The sequence below is a fragment of the Camellia sinensis genome, chromosome 12 (assembly GCF_055761805.1).
Source record: "Camellia sinensis isolate YWXY chromosome 12, ASM5576180v1, whole genome shotgun sequence".
NCBI lineage: Eukaryota > Viridiplantae > Streptophyta > Magnoliopsida > Ericales > Theaceae > Camellia > Camellia sinensis.
Window position 1 is genome coordinate 163,588,859 of NC_138972.1, and position 15,416 is coordinate 163,604,274.

General features: G+C 35.9%; 1 protein-coding gene and 1 pseudogene across 2 annotated transcripts; both read left to right on the top strand.

The window, feature by feature from the left end:
• The first annotated feature begins 3,870 nt into the window (after positions 1-3,870).
• LOC114291163 (E3 ubiquitin-protein ligase XB3) lies at positions 3,871-9,088 on the top strand. The gene is made up of 5 exons (XM_082897439.1): positions 3,871-3,953; positions 5,946-6,053; positions 6,952-7,210; positions 7,459-8,106; positions 8,294-9,088. The coding sequence occupies exons 1-4, from the start codon at positions 3,871-3,873 to the stop codon at positions 7,549-7,551; spliced, it is 543 nt and encodes a 180-aa protein (XP_082753565.1). The 3' UTR covers positions 7,552-8,106; positions 8,294-9,088.
• LOC114291182 (26S proteasome non-ATPase regulatory subunit 2 homolog A-like) lies at positions 8,233-14,246 on the top strand (annotated as a pseudogene). The gene is made up of 13 exons (XR_014345507.1): positions 8,233-8,415; positions 9,057-9,149; positions 9,228-9,368; positions 9,448-9,552; positions 9,931-10,152; positions 10,388-10,501; positions 10,587-10,802; positions 10,898-10,957; positions 11,058-11,171; positions 11,298-11,383; positions 12,323-12,431; positions 12,556-12,734; positions 13,849-14,246. The product of XR_014345507.1 is annotated as a 26S proteasome non-ATPase regulatory subunit 2 homolog A-like (transcript).
• The last annotated feature ends 1,170 nt before the right edge of the window (positions 14,247-15,416 follow it).

Consider the following 15,416-nt stretch of genomic DNA (forward strand, 5'->3'; position numbering starts at 1 on the left):
TGTAATTACGGTGTTTACTTGCTATTTCTCACGCATTAGGGTTTTAAAACTCGGACACTAATTCAGACCCTCTTGCCTGATGGCAGATATGTAATTGTGGTGTTTACCTGCAATTTTGCATGCATTAAGGTTCGAACACTCGGACACATATTCGGAGCCTCTTGCACGATGGTGGATATGTAATTACGGTGTTTACTTGCCAGGTCTCATGCATTAGGGTTTAATCACTCAGACACTAATTCAGACCCTCTTGCATTATGGCTGATACGTAATTATGGTTTTTACTTGCCATTTTTAATGCATTACGGTTCGAACACTCGGACACTAATTCGGACCCTCTTGCATGACGGCAAATATGTAATTATGGTGTCTACTTGCCATTTCTGATGCATTAGGGCTTAAACACTCGGACACTTTTTCAAAGCCCCTTGCATGATGTCAGATATGTAATTATGGTGTTTACTTGCCATTTCTCATGCATTATTGTTCGAACACTCGGACACTTGTTTGGACCCTCTTGCATGATGGCAGATATGTAATTACAGTGTTTACTTGCCAGTTCTCATGCATTAGGGTGTAAACACATGGACACTAATTCAGACTCTCTTGCAAAATGGCAGATATGTAATTATGGTGTTTATTTGCCAGTTCTCATACATTAGGGTTCGAACACTCACTACAAGAAATTGCACTTTTGGCGGCTACTTTTGGCTACAACGTCAATTTTTCGTAGCTAAAAGTATATTTTTGGCGACACAGCAATCAATTTCGTTGGGAAAAGTAGACCTTTACCAACGCAATTTACTATCGTCGCTAAAAAAGCATAACACTGACTAGGCGCCAAAAATATTGGTTGGCGCCAAAATTTCATAAATTTTAGCTACGAGGCTTAATTTTTAGCAACACAATAAGCGTCGCTATTAATGTGCTTACTTTTGGTGACGACAAGTTGGCATGGGCAAAGAGTTAAACATTTAGCGATGATAATACTATTCGTCGGTAAAAGTTTTGGTAGTGAAATGAGGTGATCTAGTTATTTGTATTTTTATTATAATTTTTCAAAAATTTTTAAATATTCTAATTATTGAATTGTAAAATTAAAGTGATCATCGAATTATATCACAAAATAAAACCGTCAAACTCAAACATGTTTTTAAGTTGAGATGGCTAATTTAAGATAATCTAAACTTTTCCAAAGTGGTTAGATCATCAATTTCAATATATTTGGTTGTATTTTTAGAAACTTATTTCAAAAATTTTTTTCTAAAAAATTAAAAAACATTTGGTGAAAAAATAAAATATACTTATTATTTTTGTATAATTTTATGTTTTGGGAGGTCATAAATAATTTTTAAAATTTTAAAAATATATTTTTGATTTTTATTGTTCTCAAATTAATTTTAAGTTATTCCAAAAAAAAAATCTAAAAATTGTTTTTATTGTCCTCATTTTTTTTTGGTGATCTGCTTATTCAGGCGGTGTGAATGTTCCCTCTCAAAATTCCCTCTTTTTTTCCCCAGGATAGGTAACAAACCCCCTCATCACTCTACCCGATTTTCCATCTTGCACAGCCTTCTCTCATAATCCGTAGGTCCCTACCCTTACAATCGCACATCCGCATAGACGTTTGTTGATTATCAGGTTTCCGCCGTTTGCTGCTGATGTGCGAGACCAGGTGAAGATTCGACTAAAAAAACTTATAGTTCTCTATTTGTCTCTTGCTCAAATCGATTCTCTCGTATGTTGTGGATCTATGTTTTTTATTGTTAATCTGGTTTTCTTTGATCTGTCTTTGATGTCCATGTGATTTTGCTGTTCGAAATGCCACTGTCGGTAAGCTATATGTAGTGATTAACCTACTGATATGAAATCAAAGTAACTTTTATAGGTATTTGATTGAATTAGGTTTAGAATAAAATCTGTATATCAATGCCCTTATTTTGTATTTTGATTTGTTGTACTCTGTAAGAGAACATTTCCTGAAATGTCTGTCCCTTGCTTTGTGATCATTTTTAAAGCATTTATAAATATATTATTTAGTACCCCTTATTTTGAAAATCCATGATTTTTGAAAATCATGAAATATTTCAGTTTCCCCCTAAAATATATATGTATATATACATGTAGCGGCTTTAGATGATTTACTAACCCATCTATTACAGCTTTAATTGTTTCATTAAAATTTGTATTAAACTTGTCTAATAATGTTCATGTTTTGGTGAATGTGTAAAGCTATTATATGTACCACCATTTTGATCTTTGGAGGAAAATTAAAAGAATTATAGGGGTTGAAGGATGGTTGGGGAAGTAATGGAGGGTTGTGGACAGTTCCAGAATATAGCATTAGCATTGGCTGTGGTGATGGTGGCAATAATATCAAGGTAAAAGAGGAAGTAATATTTCAAGGTGGAGGAGGAGAGGAGTGGAAGTTAGGGAAAAGAGAAGCTAGTGTGTTGAGGTACAAGGAGAAGAGGCAGAACTGGCTTTTCTTCAAAGGTATCCGTTATGAAGTTCGAAAGATCAACGCAGAGAAGCGTCCTCGTATGAAGGTAAATAAACATTATATATATATGTAATTAATCTATCATGTTTAAATGTTTTAGCTATTGCAAATGATTTTGATAGTGTTTTTCTTTTCAATATCATTTCTTCACTTTTTTTGCAGGGGCAATTTGTGAAGAGAAGTTGAAAAATTATAAAATGTGACATGTTAAATTGTAGTCATCATAAAGATTAAAGAGCATGTTCTTTTGTGTGCATCTTTTTCTTCTTTTTTTTTTTGGTGGTTTTTTTCAGGTTGCTTGTTACATTGTAAAGGAAGTGATAAATGGCATGGCAAGCCCAAAAAAAAACATTGCCCCCAAGAAAAAAATTAAAATTGTAGAGGTATTGTAAAATTCTGCAGAATAAACCAAAAGAATAATACATGCATTAGATCAGACAGTTTGAGTTAATATTACCTATCGATGCATTTTTAGTCTGTATTGGTTTGTAGGTAGAAAATGAGTAGAAAAAGGGTGGTTGAGCTGTATAACATTTTTCTGTTACTGTATAAAGGTCTAATGTGCTTTTAAAAAAAGGTTGTACTTTTTTATAACATTATGTCAATAGAAAACAAATGTTTTATACTAGCCACTTAAATGATGTCTCAATGTTCTTAATTGATTTACAAAGTGCACACATTATAAGAAAAAGTTACTATTTTTTTGTGGCATGTTATGCAATTTCCCTGCTATTTTATCTTTTAGTTAAATCTGGATAACTTTAGCCCTGTAGCCGTCACTGCCAAACCTCCAACCACCTCCCTAAAATTGTTCACTTTGATAAAATGAAATGTTGCTTTTATGGAAATTCATGGTGAACCTGTGATAGGGCTGTGATCAATGAATTCAAAAAAATTAAAATGTGAACACGACAATAGACCTTTTCATTAACAGTCATTACCGTGTTGTAATGCGGGTTGCAGTAGTAGTCAAGTGTATTTTAGATATAAACGGATCATAGACTTTCAATGTGATCATGGGGCCTTCCACTTCCTCTAAGAAATTTTTTTCGTAATTTGTTGAAATTTCTCATTTAGACCAACCATATATTAGGCATTTTTGTCATTTGTGTTTTGGTAAAGATAACGATGGTGCAAAACTTTCACAATAGGACCAGCAGGAATTGTTATTCTCTGAGTTGATATATATCATGTTTGTCTCTGCAAAAGGCTTTTTAGTGTTTGTCTCTGTCATTTCCTTTCTTTACAATTGCCTTTCATGTCTTTTAGATCTATTTTTAGTGAGTAATATGCTTTAGCCTGTAGGAATATACTTGTTCTCCTCAAAGATGATGTTATATCAGACTGTACATCGTAGGACCATAAACATGAAGAATCACCAGGCCCGTTTGACAAAGCCTGTTTGTTTGGCTAGTTGGAAATTGACATCACTGAGAGAAAATCAGGTAAGGTAATACTATAATGTACCAATAGAATTTATATACAAATATTTAATATAGAATAATATATTTTATTTATATCTATTCATTCGAAGTCAAAAAGCTGGTTGGTGTTAACAGAAAATTATAGGCAAATTAAAAACAAATAAATAAAGTGAAGAGACAAGAGATTATTGCTAGAACAAATATTCAGTCATAACCGATTAACATATTGATGGTGAAGTTGAAAGTCACCATCCCAAAAGAAGAAATATGGAAGGGGGTTTTGTTACAAGCCATCCATTTCATCTTGAAATTGAGAAGGCAAAGAAGATGCTAAAGGTAAAAAACTGAGATGTATCCTACAAAAAAAATAAAATAAATAAATAAATAAAATCACTTTGTTAACCTGATTGTTTGGCACTAAGTGCTTGAATGAACAAGCACTTATTAATGAAATTGAAAAGCTAGTAGATGCAATTATTGAACAATGAACAAGCACTGATTAGCAATACAAATGGTAAATTATTGTTTGTAATAGACTTTGAAAGATTTGATTATGATAAATTAAAATCTTACAAATTATTCATGAAGACGTGTCATGAATTTCCCAGCCAAATTCATGGAATTTAGACCTATTTAAGGCCATTGCATATTTTGCAGTTGCTCTATGACCATTACCTAAACTAAAATTATTTTTCGTGGATTGCAATTCTATTTGATAACAGACATGTTCTCACACATCTTGGCCCCTCAAAGATTTGTAATGAAAGTAAATAAACTTGTAAATGGGCAATTTGGTTGGGCAAGATAACTATTTGAATATGCTGGCTCTATTTTGGTTCATCACTTCTCTGATGATCATTCATATCAAAATGAGTTTTTTTTTTTTTTTTTTGGGTTCATTTGCCTCGAACTTCTTTGAGATAATGAGAATTAAGTTATAGCCCGATTTCATACAAAAAAAGATTTTGTGGCAATGTTTAAATAAATAATTTGATTATTGTTATGTGACTATAAATAACCAGATGTGCTTCTAATTTTTTAATATTTATTTTGGTTGTCATGATTACTCCTTACAATTCACATTGTGAAATTTTTGCAATCATGGGTGCAATTGCTGACAATAGAGTGTGAGCCCTGTGAAGCATCTTGAATCATCCCGTTTCATTACCATCACAAAATAACAGGAAGATATAATCAATTGGAGTGAGCCCTCCACACCGCACACATCTCTTTTATTGTCTCGACAATTATTTTTGGTAGTTACTGTCATTTTCCTCACTGTAAGATTAGATTAGATTAGAGGTAGAGAGGTGTCTTTGTTCACTTTTTGATTCTGTGCTTATTCTCTGTCCCTACCATTAGCAATTTGGGCCCGCCCTTAGACATATATGGCTGGCAGTATGCGGTGGTTGTGCGGTAGGGGCCTGGTTTACCGCTAGCCTATGTCGCCCCCACTTGCAATACTTGTTTTTTATGCAAACAAAATACTATCATTGGTTGAATTGTAGAAGATAAATTGATCATTGGTTGTGTATGAAATTTCATTAGATTTTGATGTTTGATTCACTCCATGGAAAAACCTGTTTGCATTATGCTGCTTTCTATGGCCATCTAGATTGCCTACAAGCTATTCTTTCTGCTACCCTTTCCACCTCTGTTGCACATTCCTGGTGACCCTCTCTCTCTCTCTCTCTGCACACACACACTCATATATGCTTGTGTGTAGAGAATATCCATGAAGTTGCTAAAGCCGTGGTTGTTTTGTTTGGTTTGATTTGGAGTTGATGGCAGGGAATTTGCAAGGTTTGTGAATATAAGAGATAAAAATGGAGCAACCCAATTGCACTTGGCAGCCCGACAACGATGGCCGGGGTGCGTTCATATGTTGTTAGACAGTGGGGCTCTTGTTTGTGCATCTTCTAGAGGATATGGGCAAAACTCTCTTATTGAAGGTTTTCTAGTGTAATGTCATAGCACTCTTAATTTGTCATTAATATTTATAAGAGTCCTGTTTGCAGTTTCCCTGGGATTATATCACTTCATTTTGCAGTTCGTGGGGGTTCATTGGATTGTGTTCGGGAATTACTTGCTTGGGGGGCTGATAGACTTCATAGAGATTCATCTGGGTAAACTTTTTATTTTTAATTTTTAATTTTTTTAGTTTTTAATTTTTTTAGTTTTTCTTTCTTTCCTGACTTTAGAAAGAACTATATGATAATTGATGCAGACCAGATCCACTGACATACGAAGTAGGTGATTTCAAGGTCTTTGATGCTGAAATTAGTTTTGAGTACTCAATATGGAATTAATGTTATAGCAGTGTCTGAACCCCATTGTTATTCCCTTTCTATGGAGTTGAATGTGCCACAATCTACGTATTTCTAGTGTGGTTAAACAATATTAGCCTTCATGCTCAATCATAACGAAAATCGAGAGTAATTGGTTCCTATTGAGATTGTTGACGATGACATGATGGCATTAAAGAATTTGGATTGAGGCTTTGACAAGTATGGTTTAACAAAAGATATGGTTGACACCTAAGAAGGAGCAACTTCAGTGGGCTTGTATAATGGTTGCTATTGCCAAATTATATGGTGGCTGCACCTAAGAAATCCTCTCTAGTGGCCTGCCAAAAGGTCTGTTAAAAACTTATATTGCCAAATCTTGTGCATCATTTGTGCCAACTCAACTTACCCAAGAGAGGGTTTTGATCCAATGGTCTGGATGTGAGACATCCATTGGACAGAATTAAGCAATGATCTAGATGTGCCAAAATGGCATTTGCACCATTGGAACAACATTGCTAAAAAAATGACATTTTGACATTTTCCTTTTGGCAATCACCACTGGAGTTCCACTGAACTTTTGACATAGTTGCACTTGAAATTTTTTTTTGCTATTTTTCTGTTTTTAATACTTCCAATATTGTGGGAAGTTTGCTCTATTTGTATTTTAAATGAGTGGAGACATTAGCTTCGAATGTTTTGTGAATGAAACGATTGTTACCAGCTGATATCTTGGCAGGAGGATACCTTACATGGTTGCTTTGAGGCACAAGCATGCAGCATGTGCAGCATTATTGAACCCGTCAGCTCCAGATCCTCTCATATGGCCATCACCATTGAAGTTCATTACCGAGCTTAATCCAGAGGCAAAAGCATTGTTAGACAGGGCACTAATGGAGACAAACAAGGAAAGGGAAAAAACCATCTTGAAGGCGATAGTCTACTCACTTCCATCGCCTTTGCATTCTGAAGCTGCGGCTAGTGGCATTATGTATGAGGTAAATTGTTTTCCACTAAACCTGTAGTTTCTAGTTGACACACTGCATGACTGATCACTGATTCAGATGTAATCATCCTTCATCCAGGTTTTTTTTCTTTTAATTTCTGATTTGAATGTTGGATTTTAATGACTCCTCTTTACCAAAGCTTTCTATGCAAACAAGTACAACTACCTACAACTGCAATTGACAGTATTTTCTAACAGACTGATGATGAAGTTTTCTTACCTTGTAAATTTTCTTTGCAGGCAACAAATAGTGGACCTGGTTTTCTTTACCAAAGCTTACTCTTAATGGTATTGGGAAAGAGCCAGTCGCTAAGTGGTGGTGGTCCTGGGTAGAATAGATAGGAGCTAAAAAGGCGAGGTTTGAACATCCAAACTAAAATAAGAGTGCTGGGGTAAATACCATTGGGCTAAAAAGCCCTTGGCTAGGAGTAAACAATTGAGTAGTAAGGTTCCATGGTTAACAAGAAATAGCTTTAAGTGACACTAGAATACTGTAACATTGTTTTGTTGCTTTGGAGATCACAAGGTCATGACATCGATGAACAAACACCCTATCCTAGGATGTTCTAATCAAATTACATAGTTCAATTTCTAGCATAACTACTAAGCACAAATTTTTCGAACTTGTATGTCCTTACATGCGTTAATGTGCTTCTTTCTTGTGCTTTAGCTGCATTGCTTTCAGGCACTCACTAAAATTAAAAGTTATACAGATCAGAAAAATAAATTAGAAGCAGAAAACCAAGGGCTGCTTCTGAATTTTGGTTCACAGCTTGATCAGAGCTTAAAAGGCTGCACAAGACCATCTTGGGGTCAGTTTCTCAACAACAGCAACAATGGGGATGCATGGAGGAACATGTCTCTTCATTTGTTGCTAGTAAATATGACGTATGAACTGAAAGTTGTTGTCTCTTTCATATGTTAAACTTGTTAGTTAATTTTGTTAATCTTACATCGTTTTCTCTTAGGCCACTCGGATACTAGAATCTAGGAGTAATAAATTGACAGATATAAATACTTCGGGAGTGACAACCTTGAAGGATCTGTCTGATTCATTACAAATCTTTAAATGCAGGTTTTGGAGTTGGGGATGAATTTTTGAACTGCAGATGATATGAGTGCAATACTTGCTGGAAGAGAATGGGTTGCTGAATGTGGGTGAAGTTGCACCTGTCAGGCTTGCATCTTGAAGGGAAGGTAACAACTAGTATATTCTTATTTTTAGACTAGACTATGTATGCATGCTATATTTTGTCATTTGTATTATATGTTCGTAGCCTATAATGAATTTGAATATTATATGAACGTTGAAAACTGTATTAAGATATCTGTTAGACTTGTGGTTAACAAATTAGAATAATATAGTAGTCTTTATGCATAATGGAACTCCTTATCTTCCACGAGCAAACTAATGCCACAGTGCACTCATCCTTGTAATCTATACCTCTAATTAAGAGAATTCTTAAATCGGGCCACTGGTTGGTATTTGGTCACCATTGGGTAGGATGAAGAATATGGGTCAGCACCAACCCACAGATTGTGGCCTATAGACCCACCACCACTGCATCCTACTGATATGGAGCAGTCCTGGTTGGAAGAAACAAGTAAAATGAGAGAGAGACTCTTACCCTCTAGTGTAAAATGGAGCAGTCCTGCTGATATAAAGTTTATTAAACCTTACCCTCTAGTGTTACTGCAACAACAAACAACAAAACTAAAAGGCTTCTTTTAATAGCTGTTTTGAAGGATTCAAGTGAAGAAAATGTTTAGGTTGTCTCTCCTTTTATAATTGTTTGGAGAGTAAGTTTTATTTTAACGATGCATATAAACTACGCTAGATGTACAAATTTCATTTTGGCTTTTTGCCAAAGAAGGAAATTGTAAAGGTTGAGAATAAAGAACACGGAAAAGCCAGTGCTGCAGCAAGTCTGGTATGTTCCCCTCCCCTTTCAGTCTATTTGCTGGTCCAAGTTTCTTTATTGCTGGATTATCACCATTTTTCCTTATAGGGTATGATTCTGCTTTGGGATGTTGATTCTGGACTTGCCCAACTTGACTAGTATTTCCACAGTAATGACAACCATGTCATAGCCGGTGCATTGTTGGGAGTTGGTATTGTGAACTGCGGTATCAAGAATGACTGTGATCGTGTGAGTTATACTTTGGCATTTTTCTGTACACAAGTCTGTGACTGTTATGTATTTGGAAATCCTAAATTTTTTTTTTCAGGCATTGGCACTTCTTGCTGATTATATAGATACAGAGGATTCTTCTGTCAGAATCGGTGCAATAATGGGTCTGGGCCATGCTTATGCTGGTGCCCAAAATGAGCAGGTGAGGTTCCTTGCATTTTTAACTGGTGGTTTCTTGGTAGGCCATGGAAACAATACTATGTCTGATTCAAGAGGCACATCAGTGGAATCATTCTGTCTATTCTACCATAGATTGTTAATTTCATCACAGAAGTTACAGAATTCACACAAATAGAGAGGGAGAGATAAAATTTGATGAGTACTGGAAGATACCTTCCCTTCTCTTTGTACAACATGTTTAATTAAAGTTGATGTTGATTAATTTATAATTTTTCTCAGTTCCATAGTTAATTATCTTGTATCTGTGGAATGCAAAAACATCATTTGACTTGTTCCTCTACTTTCTTTGTTTGATATGTTTATTTCTCATTGCAGCGGACTAATCTAAATCATTTGTCAGATCCGTAGTAAATTGACTCCTATCCTTGGAGATAACAAAGTGCCTCTTGATGTGATTGCGTTCACTGCTATTTCATTGGCCTTGGTATATGTTGGTTCCTGTAATGAAGAGGTTGGTCAGGCAATTATATTTGCATTAATGGACCGAAGTGAATCAGAATTGGGGGAGCCCCTCACTCGACTTTTGCCTCTTGGCCTTGGCCTTCTATACCTTGGGAAGCAGGTAACTAAAAAATGCAAGCTGTGGGGCGTTTTTTAATTTTTTTTTTCTATTTTATCACAGATTATTCTTTTTCAAATTGTGATAATTTAAAAAAAAAAAATTTTGGTGGTGCATCTGAAAATTATTATTTATTTATTGTTGATAACACCTTGTAGACTCTGGACTTGATTCTTATTTACATCATTCGTTTTTGTTGTGTTTTTTTTCTTTGGAATCCCATTGTGTCGTTTGACAGTAAAGTGTGGAGGCAACAGCAGAGGTTTCTAAGACATTTAATGAGAAAATTAGGAAATATTATGACATGACCCTACTTTCCTGTGCTTATGCTGGAACTGGGAATGTGCTCAAGGTGTTTACTCCAACCCCTTTAATTTAAATTGGAGTCGACTGTTATGTAGATGAAATAACTCACTCTACTGTTTATTTTCACATAGGTCCAACACCTTCTTGGTCAATGTGCCCAACATCTTGAGAAGGGAGAAACCCATCAGGGACCAGCTATACTTGGAATTGCTATGGTAGCAATGGCTGAAGAATTGGGACTTGAAATGGCTATTCGCTCATTAGAGCATCTATTACAGTATGGAGAGCAGAATATCCGAAGGGCTGTTCCTTTGGCTCTTGGTCTTCTTTGTATATCAAACCCTAAGGTAAATTATCCTGTGATATTTTCCAAGCTGAGCAACCTTGGAACTGGTGTTTGAATTGCAGTTGAGCTAATTTATGAATTGGATGTTCTCACCAGGTCAATGTTATGGATACATTAAACAGACTTAGTCACGATACAGATACAGAAGTAGCAATGGTATTCTCTCTTTCATATAATATATTAGGACTATAGTTAGTATTATCGATTCCTTGTTAGTTACAGCCTAAATCTTGACATATTTATCTGGATTCTACAGGCTGGCGTCATCTCCTTAGGGTTGATTGGTGCTGGAACCAACAACGCTAGAATAGCTGGCATGCTTCGCAATCTTTCGAGTTACTACTACAAAGAAGCTAGCCTCCTTTTTTGTGTAAGTTTCTCTTGGAATTTGTTCCACAGTGCATCTCAGATTTTCTTTCTTTCTTTTATTTTTATTTTTATTTTTTATTTTTTTAAGGGGTTCTGTTTTAATGATTTGTGTTGGCCACTTGTGCAGGTACGAATTGCCCAGGGTCTTGTACATTTGGGAAAAGGCTTGTTGACTCTTGCTCCATATCATTCTGAGCGCTTTTTGCTATCCCCGTAAGTGTTTCTTCTCCCCCATATTAACTTTTCAATTTTAGGGTGTGGGTTAGAACTGATTCACATACATACATATCCAGCGGGAGATGAGCAAGTTTCAACAATGGGAGACTTCTTCCAAAGTGGTAGTTTTCACATCAGGACTGACCCGTTAATTGGGATGTTTCTGTTGAATCTAAAGGTTTTTTGTTAGAATTTTGATGGCACCTAAGCTAGTCCATGTAGTTTAAACCTACCATTTCAAGTGGTTCATTCCGCTTTTAGTTAATATCCCGTATATAGGGGAACAATGGTTTGTTTCCCATTTAAGAGATTTATTTTTGAAAGAAGAATTATTCCACATTATTTATGTGATGGAATTCTAGAAATGAATCAATAGCATTCATATGGAATTTCCAAACACACTAGAAACAAACAAAAAATTCGTCATCCTATGAGCATCTTTTGTATAAGAGAAGTTTTGGTCTTAGATACAGCCGAGTGTTGGAAGAGGATTAAATCAGATGATCCAAATAAGTTCAGCTTACAGCTCTGTTGGGTTAAGAATGGTGTCAAATGCTTCATGCATTCACTTCTTCGACAGGGTAAATCATTCAGTAGAGCTAAAAGAATATATGATCTGTATTGTTTGCAAAGTTTGTTTACTGTTGTAATCTGTAATGTGGCTATTTTGTCCAAAGCTGTTAAAAGGCTGTCATGTGGAGTAAAACATTTTTATTTATAAAAAAATAATAAATAAATAAATAAATAATTTGTGGGATAAAGCATATTGGGAGACAAGGTTACAAATATGAAGTTTTTAGATTATGATCTAGCCTTCTTTTCTGCAATTAAATGAATAAATAAATTTTAGTATCTGTGAGGAGAAGTATTTTTAAGTCATACCTCTGGCTTTTCTGTCGGCTCACTTTCTGTATGTATTTCATCTTTTTCTTCCAGAATGGCACTGGCTGGAATAGTAACCTTACTGCATGCATGTCTTGATATGAAAGCGATCATATTGGGGAAATATCATTATGTTCTTTACTTCCTCGTTTTGGCAATGCAGGTTTGGTCTCAGTTTATAACAGTTTGTCTACTTCTATCTCACTCTCTATTGCTTTTAATCATTGGGCTGTTAACACACTACTACTAATGGTTGATTATGTTATATATTTCCTTCAATACTACAGCCAAGAATGCTACTGACAGTAGATGAGAACTTGAAACCTCTGTCAGTACCTGTGCGGGTAGGCCAAGCTGTTGATGTTGTTGGCCAGGCAGGTCGACCCAAGACCATTACTGGTTTCCAGACCCACTCAACACCGGTTCTTCTGGCTGCTGGTGATAGAGCGGAGCTTGCTACTGAGAAGTACTACATTCTATCCCTTGCTAGTGTAGAATTTATTCAAGACTGAAGCCTAGAGAAACAACCAAATCTCATGAGAACGTGGACATAACAAATCACATATTGCAACATAATGCACGTACCGTATTGTTCTATGTGTGAGATACTAAGCATATATTATGACCTGAATGCATTTATTAGCATTTATTGTAATACTAATGCCATCAAACTTGCTAGCTGGTTTGTTGTCTATTTGGTTTTATAGATCAGTCTGTTGGGTGCATAAATTTCCTCTTATCTTCCTCACCCTCGTGTGACCATCTTCCGATTGATTGCAGACTCCATTGAAGCTAGACCTGCTTCCTACAGAAGCTAGAATAAGCGGCAAGGAATACAAGGAGAGAGTTGTTAACAATCTCAAGATTTTAATTGTGCATTACTCGGGTATTTTATTGTAGGATGGATATATATATATTTTTCTTTTCTTTCTCCACTAGCAGATGGTGGGGGAAGGAGGTCAATGTTTCTGATCTTGTTTACTGGTACCTTCATTATAGAAGCATTTTGTTGACTTTCTCATGACTAATTTAATGATTTGAGTGTAATAAATTTGCCACTAATGGTTTTGAGTGAAATGATTCGACTTTGTTTCATATTTCAGTGCACCAGTCACATTCTAAAGCAGTGAAGAGAGCCATTAGTGAACATTGTGGTGTATGGACAATCTCAATGCTTAGTTACTTTTACTGTTTCCAGTGCATTGGTATAAGGTTAGCTTGGTAAACATTGTGGTGTACTTGAATTGAGTGTTTTTATATGACTCACTCTCCTAGTGTAAACATGACAGCCAGTGAATTAGTTTGAATTTTTACTTAACTTCTGTTAACCTGATGGCTTAAAAGTTACTAAGAATTGTATAGTTTTGAGGGCTGTTTGAACAATTGATGGATGACAAACATGGTAAACTGATTTCTGAGCATTTTGTATAGTTTTGTTACTGGTTTTGTTTGATTTGTTTTCTGACTGTTCTGGTAAATGAGGTAAACTGCTGCGTCAATTCTGATTTGGTTATATGATTTTGTTTGGGTTGCTGAGTTGAAATGGTTTTCTAAACTGGTGATGATCTGTGTTGAATCAGTTTGCTGATCTGCTATACTAATCTGCTATTCTTCTGGTGCTGCTGCGATGTTGCTGCTGTTGTTGAGATGCTGTGGTGATGCTGCTGTGATGGTGATTGTTACGATGAGGTGCTGCGGTGTTGTTGTTGGATGTTTGCTGGTGTTGTTGATGTTTGGAAGGGTGCCGAATTTTTTGTCCAATCTGTAATAGATTAGGTTTTCATTAATGGGGGTTGTCATTAGGTGTAAGTTCGGGCAACTGCTAGTGTTTTGGATGGAAGGGTATGGATGGGTATTTTGTGTGATTTCATATCACTGTTATTAGTTTGTTATAGTGGCGCCTGAGGGATGCCTCTTGTAAAACTGTAAATCTTTTAAAAAATTATAAATGAGTTTCAATTATTTTTGCCGCTGCAAATTTGTCGTCGTTAAAAAGTAAAGTTTTCTCGACAAATAACTTGTCGGTAAATGTGTAGCTAAAAGTTCATTTTTGTCCACTCATATTGTGTTGCTAAAAGTGTATTTTTTGCCAATGTCAATTTGTCGTTGCCAAAACTAAAGCTTTATCGACAATCAAATCGTTGGCAAATGGCAACATTTACCGACGTAAATGTGTCGCTAAAAGTTACTTTTCCCCATTCATATTGTGTTGGTAGAAGTGTATTTTTTGCCAATGTCAATTTGTCGTTGCCAAAAGTAAAGCTTTAGCGACAAACAAATCGTCGGCAAATGGCAACATTTACCGACTTAAATGTGTCGCCAAAAGTTTACTTTTGCCGACGCATATGTTGTTGCTAAAAGTATATTTTTTGCCCATGCAAATTTGTGTCGCGAAAAGTGTCACACAATTATCATATTTGAATGACTTTTACCAACGCAAGGTAAATTGCCGACGATGGATGGAGGCTTTTAGCGACGACTATGTTCGTCGCTAAAGGTATTACTTTTGCCAACGCAATGATCATTTCGTCGGCAAAAACTTTTGCCAACTCACTTTTGCCTACGGGTTGCCAACGTAGCTTTGTGTGTCGGCAAAACTCTTTGCCAACGAATTTTCCCTTTTAGCAACATATTTTGTTGCGTTGCGAAAAATGCAATTTCTTGTAGTGACTCGGACACTTATTCGTACCCTTTTGCATGATGGTAGATATGTAGTTATGGTGCTTACTTGCCATTTCTCATGCATTAGGGTTTAAACACTCGGACACTAATTCAGACCCTCTTGCATGATGGCAGTTAGGTAATTATGGTGTTTACTTGCCATTTCTCCTGCATTAGGCTTCGAACGCTCGGACACTTATTCGGACCCTCTTGCATGATGGCAGAAATGTAATTACGGTGTTTACCTGCCATTTCTCATGCATTAGGGTTTAAACACTCGGACAATAATTCAGACCCTCTTGCATGATGGCAAATATGTAATAATGGTGTTTTCCTTCCACTTCGCATGCATTAGGGTTCGAACACTCGGACACTTATTCGGACCCTCTTGTATGATGGCAGAAATGTAATTACGGTGTTTACTGGCCATTTCTCATGCATTAGGGTTTAAACACTCGGACACTAATTCAGACCCTCTTGCATGATG

What these genes read in the sequence shown, in the direction of transcription:
- LOC114291163 (XM_082897439.1), top strand. Translation starts at nt 3,871, where the DNA reads ATGAAGAATCACCAGGCCCGTTTGACAAAGCCTGTTTGTTTGGCTAGT. An exon ending in CTTCATAGAGATTCATCTGG is followed by an intron (nt 6,054 to 6,951) that starts GTAAACTTTTTA and finishes ATATCTTGGCAG; the next exon opens with GAGGATACCTTACATGGTTG. An exon ending in CTAGTGGCATTATGTATGAG is followed by an intron (nt 7,211 to 7,458) that starts GTAAATTGTTTT and finishes TTTTCTTTGCAG; the next exon opens with GCAACAAATAGTGGACCTGG.